This window comes from Phasianus colchicus, chromosome 34, assembly GCF_987193195.1.
Source record: "Phasianus colchicus chromosome 34, bPhaCol1.hap1.1, whole genome shotgun sequence".
In the NCBI taxonomy this organism is placed as follows: domain Eukaryota; kingdom Metazoa; phylum Chordata; class Aves; order Galliformes; family Phasianidae; genus Phasianus; species Phasianus colchicus.
Genome location: NC_143469.1, coordinates 1404382 through 1420047, shown reverse-complemented (window position 1 = coordinate 1420047; position 15666 = coordinate 1404382). Strand labels below are relative to the sequence as shown.

At 60.2% G+C, this 15666-nt stretch overlaps 1 protein-coding gene across 1 annotated transcript in view; it reads left to right on the top strand.

Moving 5' to 3' along the window:
• The window catches only part of LOC116241127 (adhesion G protein-coupled receptor L1-like), a 133509-nt gene that overhangs the window by 72516 nt on the left and 45327 nt on the right, over positions 1-15666 (top strand). The window contains 2 exon segments of the mRNA XM_090128605.1: positions 2934-3139; positions 9785-9955. Coding sequence (XP_089984731.1) covers positions 2934-3139; positions 9785-9955 — 377 coding nt within the window.

Sequence of the window (15666 nt, the reverse complement as noted above, 5' to 3'; positions counted from 1 at the left end):
TTATAGGGGGTCTGGGGGCTTATGGGGGGGTTGGGGGGGGTTATAGGGGGTCTTGGGGGGGGCCCAAGGGGGGAGGGAGGGGGGTGAGTTGGTGGGTGGGGGTCTGGAATTTGGGGGGGGGCAGGGATTGAGTGGTTGGGGGGGTTATAGGGAGTCTGGGGGTGTATGGGGGGGCTTTGGGTGGTTATAGGGGGTCTGGGGGTTTATGGGGGGCTTGGGGTGGTTATAGGGGGTCTGTGGGGGGGAGGGGGCTGAGTTGGTCAGTGGGGGTCTGGAAAGGGGGGGGGCAGGGATTGGGGGGGTTATAGAGGGGTCCTAGGGGGGACCAATGGGGGGGGGGGGCTGAGTTGGTGGGTGGGGGGGCTGGAAAGGTGGGGGGCGCAGGGATTGAGAGGTTGGGGGTTATTGGGGGGTCTGGGGGCTTATGGGGGGGCTTATGGGGGTCTGGGGGACTTGGGGGGGTTGGGGAGGGGGCTGAGTTGGTGGGTGGGGGGCTGGAAATGGGGGGGGGGCAGGGGTTGAGTGGTTGGGGGGTTATTGGGGGGTTTTATGGGGGGGCTTTGGGTGGTTATGGGGGGTCTGGGGGTGTATGGGGGGGGTTTGGGGTGGTTCTAATGGGTCTGGGGTCTTATGGGGGTTTTGGGGTTGTTCTAATGGGGCTGGGGGATGCACTGGGGGTCTTGGGGTGATTATAGTGGGTCTGGGGGTACATTGGGGGTTCTGGGGTGATTATATGGGTCTGGGGGATACACTGGGGGTCCTGGAGTGATTATGGTGGGTCTGGGGGATGCACTGGGGGTCTTGGGGTGGTTTTAGGGGGGTCAAGGGAGGTTGGGGGGTCTTTGGGTTATTATAATGGGTCTGGGGGATCCATTGGGGGTCTTTGGTTCTCGAGGGGTCTGTGGGATATATGGGGGTCTTGGGGTGGTTCTAATGGGTCTGGGGTCTTATGGGGGTCCTGGGGTGGTTATAGGGGGGTCAGGGGAGGTTGGGGGGTCTTGGGGTGATTATTATGGGTCTGGGGGATACAGTGGGGGTCCTGGGGTGGTTTTAATGGGTCTGGGGGACATCTGGAGGTCTTGGGGTTAATATAATGGGTCTGGGGGATACACTGGGGGTCTTGGGGTGGTTATAGGGCAGTCAGGGGAGGTTGGGGGTCTTGGGGTTATTATAGTGGGTCTGGGGGCATCTGGGGGTCTTGGGGTGGTTGTAGGTGGGTCAGGGGAGGGTGGGGGGTCTTGGGGTGGTTATGGTGGGTCTGGGGGATACAGTGGGGGTCTTTGGTTCTCGAGGGGTCTGTGGGATATATGGGGGTCTTGGGGTGGTTCTAATGGGTCTGGGGGACATCGGGGGGTCTTGGGGTTATGACAATGGGTCTGGGGGATCCATTGGGGGTCCTGGGTTTATTATATGGGTCTGGGGGATACACTGGGGGTCCTGGGGTGATTATGGTGGGTCTGGGGGATGCACTGGGGGTCTTGGGGTGGTTATAGGGGGGTCAGGGGAGGTTGGGGGGTCTTTGGGTTATTATAATGGGTCTGGGGGATACATTGGGGGTCTTGGGGTTGTTCTAATGGGTCTGGGGGACATCTGGGGGTCTTGGGGTTAATATAATGGGTCTGGGGGATGCACTGGGGGTCTTGGGGTGGTTATAGGGCAGTCAGGGGAGGTTGGGGGGTCTTGGGGTGATTATGGTGGGTCTGGGGGCATCTGGGGGTCTTGGGGTGGTTGTAGGTGGGTCAGGGGAGGGTGGGGGGTCTTGGGGTGGTTATGGTGGGTCTGGGGGATACAGTGGGGGTCTTTGGTTTTAGAGGGGTCTGGGGGATATATGGGGGTCTTGGGGTTGTTCTAATGGGTCTGGGGGCATCTGGGGGTCCTGGGGTGGTTATAGGGGGGTCAAGGGAGGTTGGGGGGTCTTGGGGTTATTATGGTGGGTCTGGGGGCATCTGGGGGTCTTGGGGTGGTTTTAGGGGGGCCAGGGGAGGTTGGGGGGTCTTGGGGTGGTTATGGTGGGTCTGGGGGATACACTGGGGGTCCTGGGGTGATTATGGTGGGTCTGGGGGCATCTGGGGGTCTTGGGGTGGTTATAGGGGTTCAAGGGAGATTGGGGGCTCTTTGGGTTATTATAATGGGTCTGGGGGATACATTGGGGGTCTTGGGGTTGTTATAATGGGTCTGGGGGACATCTGGAGGTCTTGGGGTGGTTATAGGGGGGTCAGGGGAGGTTGGGGGGTCTTGGGGTGATTATTATGGGTCTGGGGGATACACTGGGGGTCGTGGGGTTAATATAATGGGTCTGGGGGATGTACTGGGGGTCCTGGGTTTATTATATGGGTCTGGGGGATGCACTGGGGGTCCGGGGGTGGTTATAGGGGGGTCAAGGGAGATTGGGGGCTCTTTGGGTTATTATAATGGGTCTGGGGGATACATTGGGGGTCTTGGGGTTGTTATAATGGGTCTGGGGGACATCTGGGGTCTTGGGGTTAATATAATGGGTCTGGGGGATACACTGGGGGTCTTGGGGTGGTTATAGGGCAGTCAGGGGAGGTTGGGGGTCTTGGGGTGATTATAGTGGGTCTGGGGGATACAGTGGGGGTCTTGGGGTGGTTATAGGGGGGTCAAGGGAGATTGGGGGCTCTTTGGGTTATTATAATGGGTCTGGGGGATACAGTGGGGGTCCTGGGGTGGTTATAGTGGGGGATACATTGGGGGTTTTGGGGTGATTATTATGGGTCTGGGGGATACACTGGGGGTCCTGGGCTTATTATAGAGCAGAGTGGGGAGCTTGGGGGGGTCTTGTGGTTGTTATAATGGGTCTGGGGGATACACTGGGGGTCTTGTGGTTACCATAGCCGGTCGGGGGGGGGTGAGGGGTGGGTGGGTGGGTGGTCGGGGGTCTTTCCGGGGGGGGTCTGACCCGCTGCCGGTGGCAGGGGTGGTGAAGGTGGTCTTCATCCTCTACAACAACCTGGGGCTGTTCCTGTCCACGGACAACGCGTCGGTCCGCCTGGGGGGGGAGCCGGAGGTCCGCGAGCGCCCCCTGGTGGTCAACTCGCAGGTGATCGCGGCGTCCATCAACAAGGAGTCCAGCCGCGTGTTCCTCATGGACCCCGTGCTCTTCACCCTGCCGCACCTGGAGGTCGGCGGCGAGACCCCCCCCAAATGCATGCAGACCCCTCCCCAATCGGCAGAGAGACCCCCCCCCAAATACCTGCAGACCCTTCCTCAGTCCCCTATGGGACCCCCCCACCCCAAATGCCTGCAGACCCCTCCCCAGTCGGCAGAGAGACCCCCCCCAAATGCATGCAGACCCCTCCTCAGTCCCCCATGGGACCCCCCCCAAATGCATGCAGACCCCTCCCCAATCGGCAGAGAGACCCCCCCCAAATGCATGCAGACCCCTCCCCAATCGGCAGAGAGACCCCCCCCAAATGCATGCAGACCCCTCCCCAGTCGGCAGAGAGACCCCCCCCAAATGCATGCAGACCCCTCCTCAATCGGCAGAGACCCCCCCCCCAAATGCATGCAGACCCCTCCCCAATCGGCAGAGAGACCCCCCCCAAATGCATGCAGACCCCTCCTCAATCGGCAGAGAGACCCCCCCCCAAATGCATGCAGACCCCTCCTCAATCGGCAGAGAGACCCCCCCCCAAATGCATGCAGACCCCTCCCCAATCGGCAGAGAGACCCCCCCCCAAATGCATGCAGACCCCTCCCCACTCCCCTATGGGACCCCCCCCAAATGCATGCAGACCCCTCCCCAGTCGGCAGAGAGACCCCCCCCCAAATGCATGCAGACCCCTCCCCAGTCGGCAGAGAGACCCCCTCCCCAAATGCTTGCAGACCCCTCCCCGCTCACCTATGGGAACCCCCCCCCCAGCAGCCCTGGGACCCCCACCCCAAATACCTGCAGACCCCTCCCCACTCCCCTATGGGACCCCCCCCAAATGCATGCAGACCCCTCCCCAATCGGCAGAGAGACCCCCCCCCAAATGCATGCAGACCCCTCCCCACTCCCCTATGGGACCCCCCCCAAATGCATGCAGACCCCTCCCCAATCGGCGGCGAGACCCCCCCCAAATGCCTGCAGACCCCTCCTTACTCATCTATGGGACCCCCCCCAACAGCCTTGGGACCACTCCCACAAATGCCTGCAGACCCCTCCCCACTCAGCAGCGAGACCCCCCCCAAATGCATGCAGACCCCTCCCCAGTCGGCAGAGAGACCCCCCCCAAATGCATGCAGACCCCTCCTCACTCACCTATGGGACCCCCCCCCCAACAGCCCTGGGACCCCCCCACCCCAAATACCTGCAGACCCCTTCCCCACTCCCCTATGGGACCCCCCCCAAAAGCATGCAGACCCCTCCTCAGTCCCCTATGGGACCCCCCCCAAATGCATGCAGACCCCTCCCCAATCGGCAGCGAGACCCCCCCCAAATGCCTGCAGACCCCTCCCCACTTCCCTAGGGGACCCCCCCCAAATACATGCAGACCCCTCCCCAATCGGCATCGAGACCCCCCCTCAACAACTCTGGGACCCCCCCACCCCAAATACCTGCAGACTCCTCCTCATTCACCTATGGGACCCCCCCCCAATGCCTGCAGACCCCTCCCCAATTGGCAGTGAGACCGCCCCCCAACAGCCCCGGGACACCCCCACCCCAAATGCCTGCAGACCCCTCCCCAATCGGCAGCGAGACCCCCGACCCCCCCCAAATGCCTGCAGACCCCTCCTCACTCACCTTTGGGACCCCCCCCCCAACAGCCCCGGGACCCCCCCAAATCCCAGGCAGACCCCTCCCCACTCAGCATTGAGACCCTCCCCCAAATCCCCAACAGACCCCTCCCCAATCAGCATCGAGACCCCACCCGAATTTCTGGCAGACCCCTCCCCACTACCTTTGGGACCCTCCCCAAATACCTGCAGACCCCTCCCCAATCATCATTGAGATCCCCCCCCAACAACCCTGGGACCCCCCCCAAATACCTGGCATACCTCAGCATTGAGACCCCCCCCCAAATCCCCAGCAGACCCCTCCCCACTCAGCATTGAGACCCCCCCCCAGCAGCCCTGGGACCCCCCCCTCCCCCAAATACCTGCAGACCCCTCCCCACTCACCTATGGGACCCCCCCAAATCCCTGCAGACTCCTCAGCATTGAGACCCCCCCTCAAATCCCCAACAGACCCCTCCCCACTCCCCTATGGGACCCCCCCAAATGCCTGCAGACCCCTCCCCACTCAGCACTGAGACCCTCCCCCAAATCCCCAGTAGACCCCTTCCAGCAGCCCCCTCCCCACTTACCTTTGGGACCCCCACAACAGCCCCTCCTGCCCACCCTATGAGCCCCCCACCCTCTCCTTAGGACCCCCCCCTCTCCTTAGACCCCCCCCCCTCCATCTTTGGAGACCCCCAGCCCCCTCCCCTATTCCCTCTTCCCCTCCCAAAGCATCTCCACGACCCTCCCCCCCACCCAAACCATTTCCTAATCCCCCCAACAAGACTCTGAGACCCCCCCTCATCCCCTGGGGCATCTCTGTGCCCCCCACCCACCCCATGAGACCCCCACCCTCTCCTTAGGACCCCCCCCCCCACATCTCTGGGGACATCTCTGTGCCCCCCACCCACCCTATGAACCCCCCCCTCTCTCCCTACGACCGCCCCCCCTCCATCTTTGGAGACCCTCAGCCCCCTCCCCTATTCCCTCTTCCCCTCCCAAAGCATCTCCACAACCCTCCCTCCCCCCCCAAACCATTTCCTAAGCCCCCCACCAACACTCTGAGACCCCCCCTCATCCTCTCTCAGAGCATCTCTGTGCCCCCCACCCACCCCATGAGACCCCCACCCTCTCCCTATGACCCCCCCCCCCCCATCTCTGGAGACCCCCAGCCCCCTCCCCTGTTCCCTCTTCCCCTCTCAGAGCATCTCCACGACCCTCCCTCCCCCCCAAACCATTTCCTAATCCCCCCACCAAGTCTTTGTGCCCCCCACCCACCCCATGACCCCCCCCACCCTCTCCTTAGACCCCCCCCCCTCCATCTCTGGAGACCCCCAGCCCCCTCCCCAATTCCCTCTTCCCCTCCCAAAGCATCTCAGCCACCCTCCCTCCGCCCCAAACCATTTCCTAAGCCCCCCACCAACACTCTGAGACCCCCCCCTCATCCTCTCTCAGAGCATCTCTGGGCCCCCCACCCACCCAATGACCCCCCCCACCCTCTCCCTATGACCCCCCCCATCTCTGGAAACCCCCATCCCCCCATCTCTGGAGACCCCCGCCCTCCATCTCTGGAGACCCCCAGCCCCCTCCCCTATTCCCTCTTTCCCTCCCAGAGCATCTCTGGTCCTCCCACCCCCCCAATGCCCCCCCCACCCTCTCCTTAGGACCCCCCCCCCATTTCTGGGGACATCTGTGGGACCCCCCCCATCCCATGACCCCCCCCACCCTCTCCTTAGGACCCCCCCCCAGCTTTTGTGACCCCCCTCCATCTTTGGAGACCCCCAGCCCCCTCCCCTATTCCCTCTTCCCCTCCCAAAGCATCTCTGGTCCTCCCACCCCCCCAATGTCCCCCCCATCCTCTCCTTAGGACCCCTTCCCCATCTGTGTGGACATCTGTGGGACCCCCACCCACCCCATGAGACCCCCACCCTCCCTTAGGACCCCCCCCTCCCCTGGACAGCCCCCCCCTCCATCTTTGGAGACCCCCAGCCCCCTCCCCTATTCCCTCTTCCCCTCCCAAAGCATCTCCACGACCCTCCCTCCCCCCCAAACCTTTTCCTAATCCCCCCACCAAGACTCTGAGACCCCCCCTCATCTCTGAGACCCCCCTCATCCCCTAGGGGCATCTCTGTGCCCCCCACCCACACCATGACCCCCCCACCCTCTCCTTAGACCCCCCCCCCTCCATCTCCAGAGACCCCCAGCCCCCTCCCCAATTCCCTCTTCCCCTCCCAAAGCATCTCCACGACCCTCCCCCCACCCCAAACCATTTCCTAAGCCCCCCACCAACACTCTGAGACCCCCCCCTCATCCTCTCTCAGAGCATCTCTGGGCCCCCCACCCACCCAATGACCCCCCCCACCCTCTCCCTATGACCCCCCCCATCTCTGGAAACCCCCATCCCCCCATCTCTGGAGACCCCCCCCCTCCATCTCTGGAGACCCCCAGCCCCCTCCCCTATTCCCTCTTTCCCTCCCAGAGCATCTCTGGTCCTCCCACCCCCCCAATGCCCCCCCCACCCTCTCCTTAGGACCCCCCCCCCATTTCTGGGGACATCTGTGGGACCCCCCCCATCCCATGACCCCCCCCACCCTCTCCTTAGGACCCCCCCCCAGCTTTTGTGACCCCCCTCCATCTTTGGAGACCCCCAGCCCCCTCCCCTATTCCCTCTTCCCCTCCCAAAGCATCTCTGGTCCTCCCACCCCCCCAATGTCCCCCCCATCCTCTCCTTAGGACCCCTTCCCCATCTGTGTGGACATCTGTGGGACCCCCACCCACCCCATGAGACCCCCACCCTCCCTTAGGACCCCCCCCTCCCCTGGACAGCCCCCCCCTCCATCTTTGGAGACCCCCAGCCCCCTCCCCTATTCCCTCTTCCCCTCCCAAAGCATCTCCACGACCCTCCCTCCCCCCCAAACCTTTTCCTAATCCCCCCACCAAGACTCTGAGACCCCCCCTCATCTCTGAGACCCCCCCTCATCCCCTAGGGGCATCTCTGTGCCCCCCACCCACACCATGACCCCCCCACCCTCTCCTTAGACCCCCCCCCCTCCATCTCCAGAGACCCCCAGCCCCCTCCCCTGTTCCCTCTTCCCCTCTCAGAGCATCTCCACGACCCTCCCTCCCCCTGAAACCATTTCCTAAGCCCCCCACCAACACTCTGAGACCCCCCCTCATCCTCTCTCAGAGCATCTCTGGGCCCCCCACCCACCCAATGACCCCCCCACCCTCTCCTTAGGACCCCCCCCCCAGCTTTTGTGCCCCCCCCTCCATCACTGGAGACCCCCAGCCCCCTCCCCTATTCCCTCTTCCCCTCCCAAAGCATCTCTGGTCCTCCCACCCCCCCAATGTCCCCCCCATCCTCTCCTTAGGACCCCTCCCCCATCTGTGTGGACATCTGTGGGACCCCCACCCACCCCATGAGACCCCCACCCTCCCTTAGGACCCCCCCCTCCCCTGGACAGCCCCCCCCCTCCATCTCTGGAGACCCCCAGCCCCCTCCCCTATTCCCTCTTTCCCTCCCAGAGCATCTCTGGTCCTCCCACCCCCCCAATGCCCCCCCCACCCTCTCCTTAGGACCCCCCCCCCATTTCTGGGGACATCTGTGGGACCCCCCCCATCCCATGACCCCCCCCACCCTCTCCTTAGGACCCCCCCCCCAGCTTTTGTGCCCCCCCCTCCATCACTGGAGACCCCCAGCCCCCTCCCCTATTCCCTCTTCCCCTCCCAAAGCATCTCTGGTCCTCCCACCCCCCCAATGTCCCCCCCATCCTCTCCTTAGGACCCCTCCCCCATCTGTGTGGACATCTGTGGGACCCCCACCCACCCCATGAGACCCCCACCCTCCCTTAGGACCCCCCCCTCCCCTGGACAGCCCCCCCCTCCATCTTTGGAGACCCCCAGCCCCCTCCCCTCTTCCCTCTTCCCCTCCCAAAGCATCTCCACGACCCTCCCTGCCCCCAAACCATTTCCTAAGCCCCCCACCAACACTCTGAGACCCCCCCTCATCCTCTCTCAGAGCATCTCTGGGCCCCCCACCCACCCAATGACCCCCCCACCCTCTCCTTAGAACCCCCCCCTCCATCTTTGGAGACCCCCAGCCCCCTCCCCTATTCCCTCTTCCCCTCCCAAAGCATCTCCACGACCCTCCCCCCCCACCCAAACCATTTCCTAATCCCCCCACCAACACTCTGAGACCCCCACCCACCCCATGACCCCCCCCACCCTCTCCTTAGGACCCCCCCCAGCTTTTGTGCCCCCCTCCCATCACTGGAGACCGCCAGCCCCCTCCCCAATTCCCTCTTCCCCTCCCAAAGCATCTCCACGACCCTCCCTGCCCCCAAACCATTTCCTAAGCCCCCACCAACACTCTGGGACCCCCACCCACCCCATGACCCCCCCACCCTCTCCTTAGGACCCCCCCCCAGCTTTTGTGACCCCCCTCCATCTCTGGAGACCCCCAGCCCCCTCCCCAATTCCCTCTTCCCCTCCCAAAGCATCTCCACGACCCTCCCCCCCCCCAAACCATTTCCTAATCCCCCCACCAACACTCTGAGACCCCCCCTCATCCTCTCTCAGAGCATCTCTGGGCCCCCCACCCACCCAATGACCCCCCCCACCCTCTCCCTATGACCCCCCCCATCTCTGGAAACCCCCATGCCCCCATCTCTGGAGACCCCCCCCTCCATCTCTGGAGACCCCCAGCCCCCTCCCCTATTCCCTCTTCCCCTCCCAAAGCATCTCAGCCACCCTCCCTCCCCCCCAAACCTTTTCCTAATCCCCCCACCAAGACTCTGAGACCCCCCCTCATCTCTGAGACCCCCCCTCATCCCCTAGGGGCATCTCTGTGCCCCCACCCACTCCATGACCCCCCCACCCTCTCCTTAGACCCCCCCCCTCCATCACTGGAGACCCCCAGCCCCCTCCCCTCTTCCCTCTTCCCCTCCCAAAGCATCTCCACGACCCTCCCCCCCCCAAACCATTTCCTAATCCCCCCACCAACACTCTGTAACCCCCCAGCTGTATTTTTAACACCCCCCCCCCGCCCCCCCACCCCCCCCCTCAGGCTAAGAACCATTTCAACGCCAACTGCTCGTTCTGGAACTACTCGGAGCGCTCCATGATGGGCCACTGGTCCACGCAGGGCTGCCGGCTGCTGGGCAGCAACGCCACGCACACGTCCTGCGCCTGCAGCCACCTCACCAACTTCGCCGTCCTCATGGCGCACCGGGAGAGCGTGAGGGGGGGGGGGGTTGGATTTTGAGGGGGGGGGTCTGTTATATTTGGGGTGGGGGGCTTGTTTTTTGGGGGGGGGTCATGATAACGTTGGCTTTTGGTTTGGTAGTTGTAGGGAGGATGGATGAGGTGATGCTGATGGTTGTTTGGGGGGGGGGTTATATTTTGGGGGGGGGTCTCTTATATTTGGGGTGGGGGTCCTATATAGATGGGGAGATTCTATTGTGGGGTGGGGGTCTCATTTTTTGGGGGGGGGTCAAGATAGCGTTGGCTTTTGGTTTGGCAGTAGCAGGGAGGATGGATGAGGTGATGCTGATGGTCGTTTCGTGGGGGGGGTTATATTTTGGGGGGGGTCTCTTATATTTGGGGTGGGAGCTTATATTTTGGGGGGGTCTCTTATATTTGGGGTGGGGGTCTCGTTTTTTGGGGGGGGTCATGATAACGTTGGCTTTTGGTTTGGTAGTTGTAGGGAGGATGGATGAGAGGATGGATGAGGTGATGCTGATGGTCATTTGGGGGGGGGGCTGACATTTGGGAGGGTGGGGGGATTTTATTTGGGGGGGGTCTTATATTTTGGGGGGGGTCTCTTATATTTGGGGTGGGGGGCTCGTTTTTTGGGGGGGGTCAAGATAACGTTGGCTTTTGCTTCGGCTGTAGCAGGGAGGATGGATGAGGTGATGCTGATGGTCGTTTCGTGGGGGGGGGGTCTGATATTTGGGGGAGGGTCGCTTATATTTGGGGGGGGGGCTTATATTTTGGGGGTGGGGGCTTATATTTTGGGGGGGTCTCTTATATTTGGGGTGGGGGTCTCGTTTTTTGGGGGGGGGTCATGATAACGTTGGCTTTTGGTTTGGTAGTTGTAGGGAGGATGGATGAGAGGATGGATGAGGTGATGCTGATGGTCATTTGGGGGGGGCGGCTGACATTTGGGAGGGTGGGGGGATTTTATTTGGGGGGGGTCTTATATTTTGGGGGGGGTCTCTTATATTTGGGGTGGGGGGCTCGTTTTTTGGGGGGGGTCATGATAACGTTGGCTTTTGCTTTGGCAGTAGTAGGGAGGATGGATGAGGTGATGCTGATGGTTGTTTTGGGGGGGGGGGTCTGATATTTGGGGGAGGGTCGCTTATATTTGGGGGGGGGGCTTATATTTTGGGAGTGGGGGCTTATATTTTGGGGGGGTCTCTTATATTTGGGGTGGGGGTCTTATTTTTTGGGGGGGGGGTCACGGTGATGTTGGCTTTTGGTTTGGTAGTTGTAGGGAGGATGGATGAGAGGATGGATGAGGTGATGCTGATGGATGTTTCGTGGGGGGGGTCTGATAATTGGGGGGGGGTCTCTTATATTTGGGGTGGGGGGCTTATATGTGAGGGGGGTTATATTGGGGGGGGGTCTTATTTTTTGGGGGGGGGTCAAGATAACGTTGGCTTTTGCTTTGGTAGTTGTAGGGAGGATGGATGAGGTGATGCTGATGGTTGTTTTGTGGGGGGGGTGTCTGATATTTGGGGGGGGTCTGATATTTGGGGGGGGGTCTGTTATATTTGGGGTGGGGGGCTTATATGTGAGGGGGGTTATATTGTGGGGGGGGGTCTTATTTTTGGGGGGGGTCACGGTAATGTTGGCTTTTGGTTTGGTAGTAGCAGGGAGGATGGATGAGGTGATGCTGATGGATGTTTCTTGGGGGGGTGTCTGATATTTGGGGGGGGTTTTGATATTTGGGGGGGGTCTCTGATATTTGGGGTGGGGGTCCTATATAGATGGGGAGATTCTATTGTGGGGTGGGGGTCTCATTTTTTGGGGGGGGGTCAAGATAGCGTTGGCTTTTGCTTCGGCTGTAGCAGGGAGGATGGATGAGGTGATGCTGATGGTCATTTGGGGGGGGGGGTTATATTTTTGGGGGGGGTCTCTTATATTTGGGGTGGGAGCTTATATTTTGGGGGTGAGGGCTTATATTTTGGGGGGGGGTCTCTTATATTTGGGGTGGGGGTCTCATTTTTGGGGGGGGGTCACGGTGATGTTGGCTTTTGGTTTGGTAGTTGTAGGGAGGATGGATGAGGTGATGCTGATGGTTGTTTTGGGGGGGGGTCTGATATTTGCGGGGGGGTCTCTTATATTTGGGGTTGGGGACTTATATGTGAGGGGGATTATATTGTGGGGGGGGGTCTTATTTTTGGGGGGGGGTCTCGATAACATTGGCTTTTCCTTTGGCAGTCACAGGGGAGGATGGATGAGGTGCTGCTGTCGGTCATTTTGGGGAGGGGGCGCTTATATTTTGGGGGGGGTGGGGGGCTTATATTTGGGATGGGGGTCTTCTATTCGGGATGGGGGTCTTATTTTTGGGGTGGGGGTCTTATTTTTTGCCGGGGGGGGGTCACAATAAGGCTGGCTTTTCCTTTGGCAGTCGCAGGAGATGCTGAACGAGGCGCTGCTGTCGTTCATTTCGTGGGGGGGGGGGCTCTTATATTTGGGGGGGTGGGGGGCTTATAATTGGGGTGGGGGTCTTCTATTCGGGATGGGGGTCTTATATTTGGGGTGGGGGTCTCATTTTTTGGGGGGGGGTCACGATAACGTTGGCTTTTCCTTCGGCAGTAGCAGGGAGGATGGATGAGGTGCTGCTGTCGGTCATTTTGGGGAGGGGGCGCTTATATTTGGGGGGGTGGGGGGCTGTTATTTGGGGTGGGGGTGTTATATTTGGGGTGGGGGTCTTATATATGGGGGGGTTATATTGTGGGGGGGGGTCTTATTTTGGGGGGGGGGTCACGATAATGTTGGCTTTTCCTTTGGCAGTCACAGGGGAGGATGGATGAGGTGCTGCTGTCGGTCATTTTGGGGAGGGGGCGCTTATATTTTGGGGGGGGTGGGGGGCTGTTATTTGGGGTGGGGGTCTTATATTTGGGGTGGGGGTCTTATTTTCTAGGGGGGGGGTCACAATAAGGCTGGCTTTTCCTTTGGCAGTCGCAGGAGATGCTGAACGAGGTGCTGCTGTCGTTCATTTCGTGGGGGGGGGGGGCTCTTATATTTGGGAGGGTGGGGGGCTTATAATTGGGGTGGGGGTCTTCTATTCGGGATGGGGGTCTTATATTTGGGGTGGGGGTCTCATTTTTTGGGGGGGGGTAATGATAACGTTGGCTTTTCCTTTGGCAGTAGCAGGGAGGATGGATGAGGTGCTGCTGATGGTCGTTTTGTGGGTGGCTCATAACTGGGTTGGGGGGCTTATAATTGGGGTGGGGGTCCTTTTTTTTATGGGGGGGGGGCCCCCAATCAGCCTCCCCTTTTCCCCTCTTCAGTACCAGGGGCGTCTGAACGAGGTGCTGCTGTCGGTCATTTCCTGGGTGGGGGGGTCTGATATTGGGGGGGTGGGGGGCTTTTATTTGGAGGGGGTCTCTTATATTTGGGGTGGGGGTCTTATTTTTTGGGGGGGTTCACGATAATGTTGGCTTTTCCTTTGGCAGTCACAGGGGAGGATGGATGAGGTGCTGCTGTCGTTCATTTCGTGGGTGGCTCATAATTGGGTTGGGGGGCTTATAATTGGGGTGGGGGTCTTCTATTTGGGGTGGGGGTCTTATATTTAGGGTGGGGGTCTTATTTTTGGGGTGGGGGTCTTATTTTTTGCCGGGGGGGGGGGTCACAATAAGGCTGGCTTTTCCTTTGGCAGTCGCAGGAGATGCTGAACGAGGCGCTGCTGTCGTTCATTTCCTGGGTGGGGGGCTCATATTTGGGGGGGTGGGGGGCTTATAATTGGGGTGGGGGTCTTCTATTCGGGATGGGGGTCTTCTATTTGGGGTGGGGGTCTTATTTTTTGGGGGGGGGTCACGACAGTGTTGGCTTTTCCTTTGGCAGTAGCAGGGAGGATGGATGAGGTGCTGCTGATGGTCGTTTTGTTGGTGGCTCATAACTGGGTTGGGGGGCTTATAATTGGGGTGGGGGTCTTTCTTTTTCCGGGGGGGGGGGCTCCCCAATCAGCCTCCCCTTTTCCCCTCTTCAGTACCAGGGGCGTCTGAACGAGGTGCTGCTGTCGGTCATTTCCTGGGTGGGGGGGTCTGATATTTGGGGGGGTGGGGGGCTTTTATTTGGAGGGGGTCTCTTATATTTGGGGTGGGGGTCTTATATTGTGGGGTGGGGGTCTTATTTTTGGGGGGGGGTCACAATAAGGCTGGCTTTTGCTTTGGCAGTCGCAGGAGATGCTGAACGAGGCGCTGCTGTCGTTCATTTCGTGGGGGGGGGGGCTCTTATATTTGGGAGGGTGGGGGGCTTATAATTGGGGTGGGGGTCTTCTATTCGGGATGGGGGTCTTATATTTGGGGTGGGGGTCTTATTTTTTGGGGGGGGGTCACAATAATGTTGGCTTTTCCTTTGGCAGTCGCAGGGAGGATGGATGAGGTGCTGCTGATGGTCGTTTTGTGGGTGGCTCATAACTGGTTTGGGGGGCTTATAATTGGGGTGGGGGTCTTTCTTTTTATGGGGGGGGGGCCCCCAATCAGCCTCCCCTTTTTCCCCTCTTCAGTACCAGGGGCGTCTGAACGAGGTGCTGCTGTCGGTCATTTCCTGGGGGGGGGTCTGATATTTGGGGGGGGTGGGGGGCTTTTATTTGGAGGGGGTCTCTTATATTTGGGGTGGGGGTCTTATATTGTGGGGTGGGGGTCTTATTTTGGGGGGGGGGTCACGATAATGTTGGCTTTTCCTTTGGCAGTCGCAGGGGAGGATGGATGAGGTGCTGCTGTCGGTCATTTTGGGGAGGGGGCGCTTATATTTTGGGGGGGTGGGGGTCTTCTATTTGGGATGGGGGTCTTATATTTGGGGTGGGGGTCTTATTTTTGGGGTGGGGGTCTTATTTTTTGCCGGGGGGGGGTCACAATAAGGCTGGCTTTTCCTTTGGCAGTCGCAGGAGATGCTGAACGAGGTGCTGCTGTCGTTCATTTCGTGGGGGGGGGGGCTCTTATATTTGGGAGGGTGGGGGGCTTATAATTGGGGTGGGGGTCTTCTATTCGGGATGGGGGTCTTATATTTGGGGTGGGGGTCTTATTTTTTGTGGGGGGGTCACGATAACGTTGGCTTTTCCTTTGGCAGTAGCAGGGAGGATGGATGAGGTGCTGCTGTTGGTCATTTTGGGGAGGGGGCGCTTATATTTTGGGGGGGGTGGGGGTCTTCTATTTGGGATGGGGGTCTTATATTTGGGGTGGGGGTCTTATATTTGGGGTGGGGGTCTTATTTTCTAGGGGGGGGTCACAATAAGGCTGGCTTTTCCTTTGGCAGTCGCAGGAGATGCTGAACGAGGCGCTGCTGTCGTTCATTTCGTGGGGGGGGGGGCTCTTATATTTGGGAGGGTGGGGGGCTTATAATTGGGGTGGGGGTCTTCTATTCGGGATGGGGGTCTTATATTTGGGGTGGGGGTCTCATTTTTTGTGGGGGGGTCACGATAACGTTGGCTTTTCCTTTGGCAGTAGCAGGGGAGGATGGATGAGGTGCTGCTGTCGGTCATTTCGTGGGTGGCTCATAATTGGGTTGGGGGGCTTCTATTCGGGTTGGGGGTCTTCTATTCGGGTTGGGGGTCTTATATTTGGGGTGGGGGTCTCATTTTTTGGGGGGGGGTCACGACAATGTTGGCTTTTGCTTCGGCTGTAGCAGGGAGGATGGATGAGGTGCTGCTGATGGTCGTTTTGTGGGTGGCTCATAATTGGGTTGGGGGGCTTATAATTGGGGTGGGGGGCTTCTATT